The sequence below is a fragment of the Sceloporus occidentalis genome, unplaced genomic scaffold, assembly GCF_023333645.1.
Source record: "Sceloporus occidentalis isolate IW3139 unplaced genomic scaffold, rSceOcc1.0.p SCAF_131, whole genome shotgun sequence".
In the NCBI taxonomy this organism is placed as follows: Eukaryota; Metazoa; Chordata; class Lepidosauria; order Squamata; family Phrynosomatidae; genus Sceloporus; species Sceloporus occidentalis.
Window position 1 is genome coordinate 2,269,439 of NW_028317111.1, and position 17,358 is coordinate 2,286,796.

Sequence of the window (17,358 nt, forward strand, 5' to 3'; positions counted from 1 at the left end):
TGATACACTACAGATAGATTCCTCCTCCGTACCCGAGATAGGGCAGAACTCAAATTATAAAACCCCTCCCCACCTGGTGACCTTCTGTCATTGAAAACAGCATTCCTGATTGCCATTACCTCCACTAGGCGCATCACTGAACTATAGGCATTGTCTACGGCAGAGCCTTTTCTTTGGATCTTCCCAGATAAAGTGGTCCTTTTGCTGCCCACAGAATTCGCACCTAAAGTCCACTCTTCACTCTGTAGGATCAACATACCATTTTTTTACCCATCTCACAAAAATAAAAAAAGCATTCCTTCGAGCCGGAATCGAACCAGCGACCTAAGGATGTCTGATCGTTTTCTACAGTTCTCCGCTCTACCAGCTGAGCTATCAAAGGTTATGTTTCAGGGTGCTGTCCAGGCTGATTGTACCTGGAGCAGCCGCTCCCCCACCAACATAGTATGCATTGTGTTACAAGCTACATCAAGTGGAAGGGTAAACATTGCAAACGGCTTGAAACTTACTGAATAGACTCGGATGTGTAAGAAAAAAATGTTGCATTGGCCGGGAATCGAACCCGGGTCAACTGCTTGGAAGGCAGTTATGCTCACCACTATACCACCAACCCTGTATGGAAAGATAGGCTTTTAAACTAGAGATGGGAAGGTCTGGGAAAAAACCACGAAAAAAAAAAACATTTTCTTCCCGTTTTTTTCCAAAGCCGTTTTTTGTTTGTGGGAAATGATGTCATTTCCCGGCGCTCAGACTCAGCAGCACTCAGAGGATGCTTACTTTCTATGGAGGTTGCGTAACGTTTTCTTTAATTTCATAAAAATGAACCCTGTTGATGATGTCCTGGGAAAGGCTGGGTTTTGAGACCCTTGAGTTTTAGGATAATGTGAGTTAGATCCAGTCTGATGTACAACGAAGGTAAAAGAAGTGTGGAACCAGTTTTCACAGAGCCCGATAGATCTGCTACATGGGTGGTTTTAGGAGTTCTGCATATGTAGATGTTATTGTGTCATTTTGCAGCCTTTAGCAGAATTTAGTTTTATGTGGAATATGGAATGTTTCATCAGAACATTTAGAAATCTCGCGGACCTTCAGGAAATGTTAAAAATTGTCATCTTCTGCCTTTGGTCAGATCCTCTGCTCTGGCCTGGCCTCTCTCTACGTGTAGGTTTCTGTTGCGTAGCGGTTATAACGTTTGCCTCACATGAGAAAGGTCCCCGGTTCGAAAGTGGGTAGAAACACTTCTTTTCATTCGTGGTCAATCTACTAATGTCTTTCTTTCAGGTAAATGACTGGTGCTTCACATACTTTTTTCTTTGTTGCATTAGAGTATTCCTTTGTTTTTCTTGTTTGTAATTTGGATTTTGAGACGATTTTTCCATGATATGTTTGAACCTGATGCAGTACTCACTATAACTATAAAATGAAATACCTGGTCAGTATATTGTGGTGCTATCAAATCTATACATACAATGCAATGTTGTTATAAATACACCTGTTTTGTGATTCGTACGGATAGTTACCTGTAAGTTGTCGGTGGCCAGACTGGGGATAAGTAAGCAGCACTGGAAGTTTCAGGAATTCCACCCTTCCTCCAGCAATCATCAGATATAGAAGATATAATACTTGATCCCTTTATGCCCATCTCATGGTGATGGGGCTGCCCTGAGAACAAGAACAGTATGATCAGGTTTTACCATAAGTTTGTCCGGTGTAATTCACTTTTCCCGCAGTGACAGTTTCTTTTACATAAATAGAATTTTCTGGAGGGACAAATTATACATATTACATATAAAACATATACACTTTATGAAAGGATGTGGACACCCCTCCTAATTATTGAGTTTAGGTATTTCAGCCACATCCATTGCTAACAGGTGTATAAAATCAAGCACATAGTCGACCATCTCCCTAGACAGACATTGGCATTATGTCTCCCTTTTCCTCTGTCTTTGTTCTCTTTATCTCCCAACCCTTTCTCTTTACCTCGCCCTATGTGTACAATTTTTCTTTACCGCTACCTTTTGTCACTTCCTCTCCCTTTTCTTCAATCTATCCTCCTTTTCTTTAATCTCTCCATTTTCATTTTCTTTCCTCCTGTTGGATTTTATATAATCTCTCTAATCTATTTCTCCCCTTTCTGATGCTCCTTGACCAGCCCAAAGAGGTAAGGAATTTGGACCAGTATTTTGAGGTGGCTATTCAGGTAAGATGAGCCCTGTAGATGTTGGGGAATATGATTAATGCCATTTGATTTGACCAACTAGCAAACGGATAGCAACATAGGGTTCCAATAAGAACCAGCTTCCCATACCGGGAATCGAACCCGGACGATAACCAGGAACCCTAACCACTAGACCATACGGGATACGTGTCTACACCCTGCTCACACCACATGAGATGGTGTATGTGACGGAGCATCCACAGATCCTCCTATAGGAGGTTAACCTTTTTATTTTAAAATACAGTTGTAATGCCTGTCAGTCTGCGGCTGCAGTTGATGAGTTCCTGTTCCAATGATCTTCGTGATATGCGTCAGAGTTATATTTTCCCTGCAATCCCAGGTGATACACGACGGAGAGATTCCTCCTCCGTACCCGAGATAGGGCAGAACTCAAATTATAAAACCCCTCCCCACCTGGTGACCTTCTGTCATTGAAAACAGCATTCCTGATTGCCATTACCTCCACTAGGCGCATCACTGAACTATAGGCATTGTCTACGGCAGAGCCTTTTCTTTGGATCTTCCCAGATAAAGTGGTCATTTTTCTGCCCACGGAATTCGCACCTAAAGTCCACTCTTCACTCTGTAGGATCAACCTACCCATCTCACAAAAATAAAAAAAGCATTCCTTTGAGCCGGAATCGAACCAGCGACCTAAGGACGGCTGATCATTTTCTACAGTCCTCCACTCGACCAACTGAGCTATCGCAGACTGCATTTCAAGGACTGTCCATGCTGATTGTACCTGGAGCAGCCCCTCCACCACAAACATAGTATGCATTGTGTTACAAGCTACATCAAGTGGAAGGGTAAACATTGCAAACGGCTTGAAACTTACTGAATAGACTCGGATATGTAAGAAAAAAATGCTGCGTTGGCCGGGAATCGAATCCGGGTCAATTGCTTGGAAGGCAGTTATGCTCACCACTATACCACCAACCCTGTATGGAAAGATAGGCTTTTAAACTAGAGATGGGAAGGTCTGGAAAAAAACCATGAAAAAAAAAAACATTTTCTTCCCGTTTTTTTCCAAAGCCGTTTTTTGTTTGTGGGAAATGATGTCATTTCCCGGCGCTCAGACTCAGCAGCACTCAGAGGATGCTTACTTTCTATGGAGGTTGCGTAACGTTTTCTTTAATTTCATAAAAATGAACCCTGTTGATGATGTCCTGGGAAAGGCTGGGTTTTGAGACCCTTGAGTTTTAGGATAATGTGAGTTAGATCCAGTCTGATGTACAACGAAGGTAAAAGAAGTGTGGAACCAGTTTTCACAGAGCCCGATAGATCTGCTACATGGGTGGTTTTAGGAGTTCTGCATATGTAGATGTTATTGTGTCATTTTGGAGCCTTTAGCAGAATTTAGTTTTATGTGGAATATGGAATGTTTCATCAGAACATTTAGAAATCTCGTGGACCCTCAGGAAATGTAAAAAATTGTCATCTTCTGCCTTTGGTCAGATCCTCTGCTCTGGCCTGGCCTCTCTCTACGTGTAGGTTTCTGTTGCGTAGCGGTTATAATGTTTGCCTCACATGAGAATGGTCCCGAGTTCAAAATTGGGTAGAAATGTTTCTTTTCATTCTTCCCATTTAAAATACAGAGCCGATGACTTCATCAACAAAGAGGGCAATCTGCTCCTCAGTTTTGTACCAGAAGGTGGTGCTGTTGCCCTAGGTCTTGGCCTAATCAAGAAAAAGGTGGTCAATCTACTGATGCCTTTCTTTCAGGTAAGTGACTGGTGCTTCACATACTTTTTGCTTTGTTGCATTAGAGTATTCCTTTGTTTTTCTTGTTTGTAATTTGGATTTTGAGACGATTTTTCCATGATATGTTTGAACCTGATGCAGTACTCACTATAACTATAAAATGAAATACCTGGTCAGTATATTGTGGTGCTATCAAATCTATACATACAATGCAATGTTGTTATAAATACACCTGTTTTGTGATTCGTACGGATAGTTACCTGTAAATTGTCGGTGGCCAGACTGGGGATAAGTAAGCAGCACTGGAAGTTTCAGGAATTCCACCCTTCCTCCAGCAATCATCAGATATAGAAGATATAATACTTGATCCCTTTATGCCCATCTCATGGTGATGGGGCTGCCCTGAGAACAAGAACAGTATGATCAGGTTTTACCATAAGTTTGTCTGGTGTAATTCACTTTTCCCGCAGTGACAGTTTCTTTTACATAAATAGAATTTTCTGAAGGGACAAATTATACATATTACATATAAAACATATACACTTTATGAAAGGATGTGGACACCCCTCCTAATTATTGAGTTTAGGTATTTCAGCCACATCCATTGCTAACAGGTGTATAAAACCAAGCACATAGTCGACCATCTCCCTAGACAGACATTGGCATTATGTCTCCCTTTTCCTCTTCATCTGTCTTTGTTCTCTTTATCTCCCAACCCTTTCTCTTTACCTCGCCCTGTGTGTCCACTTTTTCTTTACCGCTACCTTTTGTCACTTCCCTTTTATATATATCTATGTAGGGATGCACCGAAATGAAAATTCTGGACCTGAAAATTTAGCATTCATTTGACTGAAACCGAAAATGACCCCCCACACCTTTAAAAACAAAAATTAAAAAAAGCAATTTTATTAACCCCGTAAGGGTTAATATAAGTGATTTTCTTCTTTCTCATTTCGTGCTCCCACACATATTATATATTGTTTCTTTCAGGACAAACAGGGATTTCTTTAGATACCATTAATTTTATCATATCATCTAATTTACTATTAAAAAAATGATAAAATGTGGGGATTTTTTTAAAAAACTATATATTTTTAAAAACTAGACACCCCAAGGTATTTCATATGCTGGTAATTTAACCCTTTCCATGCACTAATTTTACCACCAGCCTTTGTGAAACTTTATGGTACGTTGTACTTCAGGTATAAATTTATCCTTGATCTCCCCAACCGAGCTTGCTCCTCTAGCGGCGGACATTACTGTCCGTCTCTGGAGGGGTGCTGTGCACACAACAGGTAGCGGACCGCCCCCCTTCGATACGCTATTGGTTGTGCTCACAATTTTTGTTCGTGTGCGCTCCCTCTGAAAGCTATGTGCGCGCGCACAAGCGCACAGCTTAGAGGGAACACTGGTTGTAATATTTGTTTTAAGAACAATTAGCATTCAATAAACTACATGTCATTAGGAAGATTAATAGGGCAATCATAACTTTAGTGTAAGAACATTTTGTGCGCATCAACATGGCAACGATTATTCAATATCCCATACCTAATTTACTTAATTTACCCTGGCACTTAATGATATGGCATTATTTACATGTCGCTATTACAAGACAAACGAAGTTCTCATAATGAGTGCAATGTCAATATGGACGTTAAATTATATAAAGAAGAGATAATGGCCAATGAGCGAGGACAATTTATTTCAAGGCAAACTGTAATAAACATGAATCAACTGATAAAACATGTCCACCTAAACTTGCTAACTGATGAGATCTTGATGACTGGCTGGGGTCCCGGGGTCCCTGAGACTACTGACATAGGCATAGTCAGCGGCGTAGCTTCCTCTGCATGGAGGACACACTGTCGGCCACTCACCAGGGATCCAGCCCACGCTGAGTCCGGCACTTAGCTGATCGCGGACCTTGGAGACCCCATTGCCAGCGCTGATCTTGGCAGATTTATCCACAGAGCTCTGAAGTCAGTGACTTCTATCCTTTTATATTCCTGCTCACAAGCCCCTACCCTTCTTAAGTCTAATTTCTTTTGCCCAATCCACACTGACTTGAACCCTGGGTACTGTGTATTTTAATGATATCCCATGCCCAATAAAGCCACCCCTTATCAATTCTGACTCATGGGCTGTGATCTAAACTTTAGAACCCAAACACCCCTATCTTAGACGTATGACTGTACCGTGTACTCAAGTACCCCTGTTAATGCTGGGTAACCCCTGGGCTGCTAACACAGTACCCACAATACCCGGCAAGCTCTAAGTACCCTGACACATTACGTTTACCAGGAAATTATTAAGATACACCGGGACAGCTTTTTCTTGAGGGGGAGTGGCTGCTACGGATCGCTGGGGACACCCCGTCCATAGCGACGCTGGATCGCGCATCATCGATAACGTACCTGGTACGTCCCGGTCTGTGGGTGACACCCAACAAGGAAGTACCAGGTAGGGAAGGGGTTAATGCTGCTTACTGGACCGTTCTAAGCTCCCAAGCACGGCCTAAGTAACCTGCCCCCTACACTGTTAATCCTACCATGCACCGACACACTTCAATTAAAAATGTGAGCAAATAATGTGTTGTGCAAGATGAAAAAGTATATAAAATATAGTTTCTCCCTGCCTGATAATATACATGCGGGTCAAACCTGGTTTCCCAGGTATGGTCATTATTATTCTGGCCCTAACCTCTCCTGTATTATGGATGAGACCCCTTTAGTTGGGGACAGGGCTGAAACCCATTCTCAGGGTCAAATAAATGTTTTGGTAGTTTAGGCTCTTGGCACTTGTTCTGTGGTAAAAGACGTTTATGATATAACATTCTGTAGGCTTAGCAATGCTTCTTCATTAGAGTCCAATCCTTTTTAAAAGGGGCTACCAACTTGGGCTATCAAATCTTGGGCTATTGTATTCAAGGGGCATGAACTGACATCACAAAAACCTCCAGAGGGGTTCAAGTAAGCAACTGTGAAAACCCGGCATAATATAAATAATTGCACACGATAATGTGAATCATTTCTTAAAACACTTGATCACCATAGTCCTATTGTACGAAGGCTCATTAGTCAACCTATTTATTGTCTATTCAGCGAACATTTGCTTCTGTCGTGATGCTGCTTACCAGATAAACTCCCTACCCTTCCTGATACAAATAGCTAATGTACTGTACAAGCAGCTTTACAAGAAACAACCAGGAAGCAATCTCAAGAATGCTTTCACAAACAGCATGACCTGGAATGCTCTGGAGACAATGAAGAACCCAAATGTACTTCTAATGCCCCATGACGCTAGAGCTGGAACTCTGCAAACTACACTGCAGGTAGTCCCAATAAAAGAGACTACTGGCAAGACAGAAACCAACAAATTCAGGCTTGTCTGCATCACGACACCAGCCACCAGTATGAAGGAGGTGACTTACTAGAAAGTCACCTAGTCCCTCTCACGAGGCTCGCTGCCTACAGTCTTCTCCTGTGGTTGACCTGTCCTCTACCCTTTGGGTAGGTAACCCCTTCAGTCCCCTATGGAGATCAGGCTGATGTTTGACAGCCTGGACTCCCCCCTTACAGCAGAAGCCAACATCGCCGGCTTTCTGCTGCCCGATCGGATGTAACAGCTTCTGGCGCGAAAGCCGAAAAACTGTTACATTTTTAAATGCCGATCCCATTTAAAAAAAAAATGTATATAAAAAAATAAAAAAAAATACAAAAAATAAAATATATAAAAAAGATAATAAGAAAAAAAAACTTACATCACATTGCCCTTACACAACATCTACCCAGTATAACCCTCGTGCCCCCGTATAACCCCCAAACCCATTTAGCCATAAGCATAAAAATTCTACGAATAATGTACACCTTATATTATATTCCCTGGTGCTGGGAAAGTATGGAAAATCTATATAAATTAGGTATTTCTGAAATCAGGACACCTGAATTGATAAACTTGGAGGGGATTTTCCATCACTTTACCTAATTTTGTGAGTATTCAGAGGGAAATTTTATAAAAAAAAATAGTTGTTTTTTTTTCTAATTTTCGCTAGTTTTTACTAAATTTCTCATTCTAAATTTTCAGCTAATCATCTAACTATGGTATCAAAAGAAAGCTCTATCTCTCCTTGAAAAAACAATATATAGTTTACATGGGTACACTATTCACAGGAAAAAAGAATAATCAATGAACCGACAGTGCGGAAATGGCAAAATTGCTCCAGGACTTGAGGTACCAAAAACCCCTGGGATTGAAGGGGTTAAAGCAAGGTATCCCACAGGCCACCAAATATACATCACCTAAAATAAATAAAAAAAAAGAAATCATGATATCATTAAGAGGATATTCTAGTTATGAAAGCAATGCCTATGGTCTGCCAAGACCCCAGGGGGATCTATAATAATGTTGCACCGAACACGCAGTGTAATTAAAAAAAATAGAAAAATAAAATAAAAAATAGAAAAAAATCTCATAAAATTCAGCTCTCCTCCCACCTTTTTTTAAAAAATGTAAACCCCTTTTCTTTCCGTCAAGTATATGATCTCTTTTTATTCCGTCATTTAAAAAAAAAATTAGCCTTTATTTGTTCCAAATATACATGCACATAGATTTTACACATATTATTTATAAACTATAACATTGCTTGTTTTTCCAAGAATATTTTGTGTTGCATTGTTCCAGAAAAAAAAGAACGCTTATTGAATCACGTGATTTAGTTATAATCTCTCATTTAATCTCAGAGATAATTTATCCATTAGTATTTAATAATAACTGTAACGAGCAGGGCACATTGCTCTGCATGTTCGAATTACTATACACACCCAGTCTTATTAGTCATAATTAGAAATGGGCAGTCACGATTGTGTACCGTAAAATAACACATACTTACTCAACTTAAAATGCCATTTCATAACCCGTGTTGTTTTGCCTTCACTTACATCGTTCTACCAATCCAATATGATGTCATATAAAAGAATCAGGTTGAACATCCTGTTCTTAAAGAGGACTCACCTCTTCTTCCACGGCTGCCAAGAGAGGAGATGTAACATGATGTCTGTTGTATGAATGTGATAAACAATATAACGCCGGGATGACTAAGCGATCACTCGTTTGGCACGTTTTGAATAATAATGGCAGATGTACTTTTGTTTTTTTCTTAGATAATCTGATGTCATTGGAATGCAAGCATATAGATTTAAAGTGAACTGCATACATAAACCATTTTTATTTCTTAAAAATAGAAATTATATTTTTGTGCCATTAGATTCTGAAGAAGGACAGTCACCCCCCACAGATTTAAGCATAATTAATGTTATGTATTAAAATGAAAGCATAAAAGATATATAAATGTTTAGAAGTAGGGGATTGTTTTAAATTAAAAAATCAGGGGTTTTTTTGCATATTAGGATAGTAAGTTGCCCAGGAACAACGACTTTATACAGAGAATGTAAAGCTACGATACAAAATGTAAAAATAATATATATATATATATATATATATGCACATATGATAGACTAGACAAGCAAATGGATCAAAAACAATTCTGGCGAATGTTTCGTTTTCTGATGACAAATTTTGTTTCCTGCTCTTTTGATTTTGAGAAATTCGTATAGTTTATTTTTTCGTTCGGAAACTAAATTCATTGTCACTCACGCGCTCATTCATTCACACTCTCTCTCAATGTCTCTCTACCTTCTCGGCCGACCTATTCCACTTCCCTGTCTCCTTTTCTCGTCATCCATTTCTCCGCAGTATTAGCTTATTTTGTGAATGTATAATTTTATAATTTATATTGTTCTGTAAAAACATTTAAATCTGAAGATAGCATGCAGATGGATGAGGCAGTAATATAGTAATATAGAAGTTTGAAAATATATTTGGCTAGCATTCTGAAGTTGGACCCCGATCATTCAAATTCCTCTTCATCAGTCAGTCTCTTTAATGGGATGTAAGGGAAAAAGAAAATGGGAACAGAATAGGTAAAACCTTTCATAAAAGGGGAATTGTCACATTTGTAGTTATTTTTAAACCTTAGTCACATGATATTTTCATTTCTTTTAACTCAAGCGTTATTTACATTTGTACTGTATGTTGGAGCTACTATCTTGTATGGTTTAAATAATAAAATATTAATAATATCTTTATGGAGGAACTGTCTCTAACACTAGGAGAAGACATTGCAGATGATTCCAGGAAGTGAGTTAGAACTTCCTGCATGGGCTGTCCAATGGGAACGTCACTGAAGGATCCTGGGAATTGAAGCTAAATTTGCATGAAATGCCCCAGTTATGCTTTCGGAGGACAATGTGATTATTAACAGCTGGAAAATCAGAAGAATATATAATTAGAACATTCGATAAGTCAACGATAATATGTGGGTCCCATGCTGGATCTATGTATTAGAAGGGCACCGTTCCTCTTTAGTTCCTGTGGCCCTTGTATAAAATTTTGCATATTTTCGCGATTTAACATTTAGCTATGGAAAAGTTACTTACAGCAATGAAGCGAGAGGCAGGCTCTGAATACACACAATGCTAAGTAAACTTTACTATCATGCCATTCAGCAACGAGTAAGTTGGCACATGTTGTAAAGCGCTACGAAATATGATGGTACTATATAAAACTATAAATAGTAATAATAATAATAAACGTATAGATTTTTTCTCTACTGTGCCGTAATAACGAGGCACACGTTCACTCACATGAGGTTAGCCGTCAAGATTGGGCAATCGCTTCCTTGAAGGAAAGATGCGTAAACAATGACCGATGCATTTCCTCAGCTCCTGGATACTCGCCTTCGAGAGAATAGACAATGGAAGACGAAAAGAGGCTTAGCCGTGTGATACATACTAAACCTATGGATAATCAACAATAGAAAACGTAGGATTAGTCAGCGCGGTTTAATTGGTATTGGCACACACAATGCACGTTCTGGCCTGACACACACTCATAGTCATAAATTTCCTGAAACATTGTGTTAGTATTTGGAGTGTGGCCTTTGTTATATTCGTTTGTATAATTGTTTATATCGGAGAGGAAAAAGAAACAAAACAGGAAGTGTTCTGTAAATCTTGACTATATATACAGCTTGTGGATCCAACTTGTTTATATTACCTTAGCTTCTCTCCAGAGACTTTAAGGAAATTACCCTCCCATCTACAAGGTAAGAAGGTATATCTCTTCAAATGGCAACAAATGTATTATAATATAAGCTTTTTATTCTGCATAGTTAGTTTTCTTTTATGTTATGTTCGGTAGAATTATCATTTGTTCATTGACACATTTTTATGGGAACTTACGGGTTTTAGATGAAAAATATTAATTCGTTTTACGGATTTTAAGGGGGAGAATTAAAGCATGGTTTCAGTCTCATTCTGTTTAGTTAGTTTGTTCTTTATTTTTGGTCCAATTAAGTAAAGTTTTTTTATTCTTTATATAATTCTAAAATGTTGTACGTAAAAAAAAACCTTCAGATCTTTGTTATGTCCAAAAAATGATATCAATGGTTATGGGTGAATAGGTTGATGTTAGATTAAAAATTTCCTTTGCCGGTGTGATATTACCGATTCGGATTATGTAAAATCACAGAGATAGGGAAGGGTCTTGGGAGACAGAATTGTCCATTACTGATCGGTAATGTCCCATCACACAAGGAACTTTCAGTTTGAATGAAACAGGACAGCCACTGATATATTTTGTGCTAAGTAGATAATGTCCTCCTGATATAAGATGCCATGACCGTGGTTTACGATGTCTTGAAATGAGGACTTTGAGGTCTACTAATGACCCCATGGATGCAAGACCTCCAGTAGAAGGCCACCAGCTGGCCGTGACATTTCTACAGATGTCAAAACACCCGATGATGAATTAAGAATTGTTTCTGAGGTTACCTTTGATAAAATCTGAAACATTTTGTGGTTTCTCATGAGATGTTATATCAGTTTAATGTTATAGATATATCTTTGTGTGTCAGATTAGAACCAACAATGTACAGGGATGTGATGTTAAATCTTCACCATATCTTCACACGGTGCATAGTAGATAGACCTTACGGTACCTTTGACCAAAAACAGCAAAATAATCACAATTATTTATTTCAGGAAAAATGCTGTTGCTTGCTTTCCTGTGTCTTTCACCATTCCTGCAGTCCTGTTTTGCAGAGGTAGGTATTAATTAACTATTGTTTGGTCCCTCCCTGGTTATTTGGAAAGTCTAGCTATAGACGTCTCAGTGCCTTAAAGACCAACAAACATTTTCATATGGACATTCCATTTTGGAATCTTAGAAACAGAATGTTTCCAACAAGGCTTTAGACGATGTAATTACAAGTTGATTGCCTCCAGGACCAGTATGATAATCCTTTAATTTGTGTTAACTTCATTCTTAATTAACTTGACAAAAAAAAGATATAATGCTCTCAAGCTCCACCAAAAAACCTCTACCATTATATAACAAAATATGTAAATAAAAACACATAAGGTAATAGCTCAGTAAATTAATTAATTAAAAAGATGCTAAATAATACATTGCTCTTATATTGTAATGAACTAAATTATTTATAATTACTGGATATGCAGTTATGAAGCGTGCCATTGCTTAACAGAAAAATAGTTTACGACTGAGACACACTACGGGTGAACCCAGCAATGTATATTAATGTATTTTTCAACGCTTAATTTTATACAATTTTTTTCAAAATATTTCTGTAATGTTCCACCATAGCAAATTACAAATTGGTTAAATATATGTCTATTTATATACTATTTTTTTCTAATTAAATAAAAAAAATGTATGGGAATAAATTCTTCAGTTTTAAACAAAGTATCACTTTTAAAATTGATATTGATATTTTGTAAATATTTTAATTAATTTTGCTACACTATGGTAAAGTCGATTTTAATTTACATTATACTATACAACTAATATTATAGGTCTTTATGCATTAGACATCATACTTTAGCGTGAAACCAAAGTTTTTTTTGCTAACAATAAGAGTCTCTGCATTTCCTAAAGTATGAAGCCATATTACCGGCATGGCCATCAGAACTGACAAATGTGAAGAACCGAAACACCTTGCGTACAGAAAGAGCTGGAAGACCTGTCACAATACCAGTGGAAAACATTAAGAAAATGGTGAGCAATCATGACGTTTTGTACACACCTCTGGCTTCACACACAAATACCCACATTGGTGCAGAATGTCCTACCAATACGTTCATAGAGTTCCTCTAGAGGACCACTTAAATTGGGGCTTCCATTGAAATCCATCAACACTGCCAGGTCCATGCATCCTAGACTGGGATACCTAAACACTTTTCTTTTTTGTAGAAAATGCGCCCCAGAAACTTTTATGATGAGGTCAATGGGTTGAGGTCATTGAGAACATTTACAGGAATGGTCACTTACCCACGGGACATACATTTCATTTTATCTTGTTTATAAAGTGCACGTTCCTTCAAGATCTCCAAACTTGCTCTTCTTGTGTATATTAAGGATTAGATAACGCAAAATTGATATAGCCATATTAGCATTAAAGTGAACTTGATTTGTCCGACATGGAAAAAGATGTAAAGTTACATTTCTGGAAGAAGTGAGCTCTGAGGTCCTAAAAGCTCATATAATTATATATATATATATATATATATATATATATATATATAATATTCTACATAATGATTTCATAGCTCAGAAAGTGCTTTTTAGTTCAATTATATATTCATCCAAGAAATAAAATAAAATATTTAGAAAACCACATTAAGAATACAACTTTATCCCAAAGAGGGATGGAAATCACAAATTCAGAAAGATGTTTTTGGTAGCATTCCTTTTACTAGCATTAAGAGCATTATCATAATAATAATAAGTCCGCCATATATTTTTGGATGAATTCTAAATTTTTACTTTCTAAAATGTCTCAAACATGACATGTTTTTTGCATGAATATATGCTTTTGTAAAAATAAAAGAAAATAAAATGTGTTAATTTTTTAAGGAAAATGTGCCATTATCATCACTGTCGACAAGTAATCCAAATATCAGAAGTATGATTATTGACACACACAACAAGTTGAGAAAAATAGTCAATCCGCCCGCACGTAACATGCTGAAAATGGTAAGTAGGCCAAATAAGTTTAATGGAGGAAAAAAGTTATTGTTTACATTCTAGTCAGTAGTATAGGATTGTAAAACAAAAATGTTGTTTGCAAGTTGAATCTGGCTACCAATTTGTTGGCTAGCTAAGAAATATTAATTTATATATAGAGTTCCGCTATATTCTAAAGCTCTGAACAATAGGTTATCAGGGATAGTCAATAGAGAGAGAAGAGATAAATCTATCGGATCAGGCCAACTCTGACTTAAGGACCAACTCCATGATTGAGTGCTGTGGTGTTTGGCTGGATATGCCTGGCCACGCGCTATGTGAGCATAAAAACCATAACGTTAGGCCAGTCATATCCAGCCGTCGGCCAACAGCCTTTACCTCCTTATCCCCATTCCTATCCTGAAAACATATATTCTTTTTATAATGTGTTTCTATTAGGATATACGATAGTTCTATCTCAAAATATTTCTTTGCCTATTATCGGCACTTTGACATGGATTTGTCTGCGCAGTTCTTCTTAATAATAGGTCTTTTTGCTCATTTTAAGGTCTGGAATGATGAGGCTGCTAGAACGGCAGATAATTACGCCAAAATGTGTTTGCCGAATCACAGCGAACAAAATCTCAGAAAGATCACAAGTAAGTACCCGCTGGCTCCGTAATTATACAGGGTCAGTTGAGTGCTCCCTACATGTGAGGCTTACCAGGCTTGGTCCACCAAAATGATTTATTCACCTAGAAAGTCCTGGTTTAGGGAATGTACTCCATTTTGATAATTCCGTGCATGAATTATTATTTTTTTTTCTCTGTGTGTTTTAGATTTTAATTGCGGAGAAAATTTATTCATGTCAACTTTCAAAGCCTCCTGGGATGATGTCATACAATCATTTTACAGTGAAGTTGTAGATTTTGAATATGCAAAAGGAGCTAAATCCCCTGGTGTAGAGATTGGCCATTATACACAGGTATGTTTTATAAACTCAAACATCTACACCCTACAATCTACATACAATAGAGCTCGTCCACGAAAGGTCTGCTCTTGGTGCTCCTTATGGGGAGTGGAAAAGGGGTGGGTCATAATTTGGGGAGGTCACACTGGCTGTATTGGAGAGGAAGAGGGTGTGGGTGGAGCCAGGACAGGGAGTGGAAAGAACCAAATACCACTGACCCCCTTTAGACATCAAAGGCTGTTCAGAAGCTGGTGATCCCCATAATTCCCTCAACATGTATACCGAGAGAGTTCCCAGGTATGCTGATGTCCGTATCACAAGGTGCCTAGTCGTTTGATACGTATTAGGAGTTCCTTTAAGAGTCCGACTTATAAGTTACATTATAAGTGGAATCAGGAGATATTGCTTCTGCCGTGGACCACTCCATATCTTTCAAAGCGGCCCCATAAGTAGGCTTTCTGGTCAAGCCTTTTCTCTTTGGGTGGTCAGAATGGTCTTTTGCTCCATGACCTTGCATTCACAGTTAGTTGCACCCCACATATCAAGATCATCCTTCTGGCAGGCCATTAGACCAGCATACCTTGGACATTTCCGGGTATGCCATTGGTATTAAATTTGCTTTAGTAAATTAACAGGACTCATCTACTGTTTCTTGGCAGTTGACTATGATGGATTTATGAATGTTGATTAAGTATTTGATAGATGAGTAGAATACACAAATTACTGTATACAGTATCTACCCCTTGCTTCCTTTCCATTTCATTCATTTCAGTAATTTAAGACACCAGTGCCATGATTGTAATTAACACATTTTCATATTTCCAGTTGACATGGGCTACCTCATACCAGGTTGGCTGTGCTATTAACCAATGCGCCAACAATAACCTCCCATACAGATACGTCTGCCATTACTGCCCTCCGTAAGTATGAAAAATGCACTTCCACCATGAACGCAATTTTTTGTATCAATATCGTTACGATTCCAGTAGTTCTTAACAGGCTAACTGGTGCCCCACATTCTAACATTTCCTGAGAAACAGAACTCAGCTAAAGTAGAATTCCAGCCAAGGCATATCATAAATATTTTGTCTGTTACCACTGAACCTGACTTTCTTCTGTTGTGACCAATTGTTATCTGCGATCCTCTCAGGGGAAACAATCTTAGCTCAATGGGATACCCATACAAATCTGGACCTACATGCGGAGACTGTCCAACGGCATGCGATAACGGCCTCTGCAGTAAGTATTTGTGTGCAAACCGATAGTTACCAGTCTAGTATAACATATTGAGATGCTGATCCATGCCTATTGGCTATCAGCTGACCACATTAAATCATATAAATCACCAATAACTGGTGAACGCCAGGATGAACTAGCCTGATATAACTCTTATGGGTCTCATCACACCATTAGCTGATTCGGGGACATGGACCAGCCTGAATAAATCCAATACGCTGAGTATTTATAAATGTTTATCTCCTCAGCCGTTTTTATTTTAATGATTAGAATTGTGTTTGTAGATTGCATTTCTAAAGCATCTGCACAAATTTCGTAGTGCAATTACAGTGCGGGGGAGTATATAGCTTTAGCAACACAAGACATACTGGAACAGAAGGAGAGGTGGGCCGTGACCTTGTGAGCTTGCAATCTATTAGCAAGTTGAGGCAGTGGCAGGAAAGTGCTCCCATTGAAATCCATGGGAAGACTTTATACATGTGCACTGGGGTCTACTAAACTGACTGAAGGTCAGGGAAATGCATTCAGCATCTCCTGCAAGGCATTTACCTGGGGGTGCAGGGGCAAATGCTTTTTTTGGGGGGGAGGGATTCTGTAGAACCCTCCCATGCATTTGCAAAATGGACCACAATGAAAGTTTAAGGGATCACGAAGTTCTCATACACATTAAAGTGCATATGATGGCTGGAGTGTCCCTTTAAGCCAAGAGTAACATAAAATTCCAGCATTAATTACAGTTAAAAAGAAAATGAAAAGAAAAATTAAAAAGAAATATGATTTTTGAAATAAATGAATGAGGAGTCCTTTTTTAAAACCTTAATGACTTAAGGTTGACTCCTTTATGTATGCGTTGTTAGTAAAATATAATTTCAGAGGCTTCATTAAATTATTCATGTTATAATCTGGATTTTTCTTTCTTTTCAGCAAACTATTGCCGTTATCAAGACTGGTTTTCAGACTGCTTTAAATATTATCACGGGCAAAAATGTGATGCATCACTTGAGAAAGATTGTCCTGCAACCTGCAAGTGCACAAATAAAGAGATAAAATAAAGCATCCTAGAAAAATACCGATAGCATTAATAGAATTACAAGGGAAAAGCTATTAAATTATTTTATTTTAGATTATGTTAATTATTATGTTTATG

General features: G+C 38.2%; 1 protein-coding gene and 2 non-coding genes across 3 annotated transcripts; 1 reads left to right on the forward strand and 2 right to left on the reverse strand.

The window, feature by feature from the left end:
- Positions 1-296: 296 nt before the first annotated feature.
- TRNAY-GUA (transfer RNA tyrosine (anticodon GUA)) lies at positions 297-382 on the reverse strand. The gene is given in 2 exon segments: positions 297-332; positions 346-382. It is a non-coding gene; the product is annotated as a tRNA-Tyr (tRNA).
- LOC149281506 (serotriflin-like) lies at positions 331-17,263 on the forward strand. The gene is made up of 7 exons (XM_089499224.1): positions 331-480; positions 12,938-13,057; positions 14,574-14,664; positions 14,845-14,990; positions 15,801-15,895; positions 16,126-16,214; positions 17,136-17,263. The coding sequence occupies exons 1-7, from the start codon at positions 331-333 to the stop codon at positions 17,261-17,263; spliced, it is 819 nt and encodes a 272-aa protein (XP_089355350.1).
- Positions 542-613, reverse strand: TRNAG-UCC (transfer RNA glycine (anticodon UCC)). The gene has a single exon. It is a non-coding gene; the product is annotated as a tRNA-Gly (tRNA).
- Positions 17,264-17,358: the final 95 nt, after the last annotated feature.

Excerpts from the sequence above, each read along its gene's own strand:
- LOC149281506 (XM_089499224.1), top strand. The coding sequence starts at position 331 with ATGTCTGATCGTTTTCTACAGTTCTCCGCTCTACCAGCTGAGCTATCA. Across the intron at positions 13,058-14,573 it reads TGGAAAACATTAAGAAAATG|GTCTGGAATGATGAGGCTGC; the intron begins GTGAGCAATCAT and ends GCTCATTTTAAG. Across the intron at positions 15,896-16,125 it reads GTCTGCCATTACTGCCCTCC|GGGAAACAATCTTAGCTCAA; the intron begins GTAAGTATGAAA and ends CGATCCTCTCAG.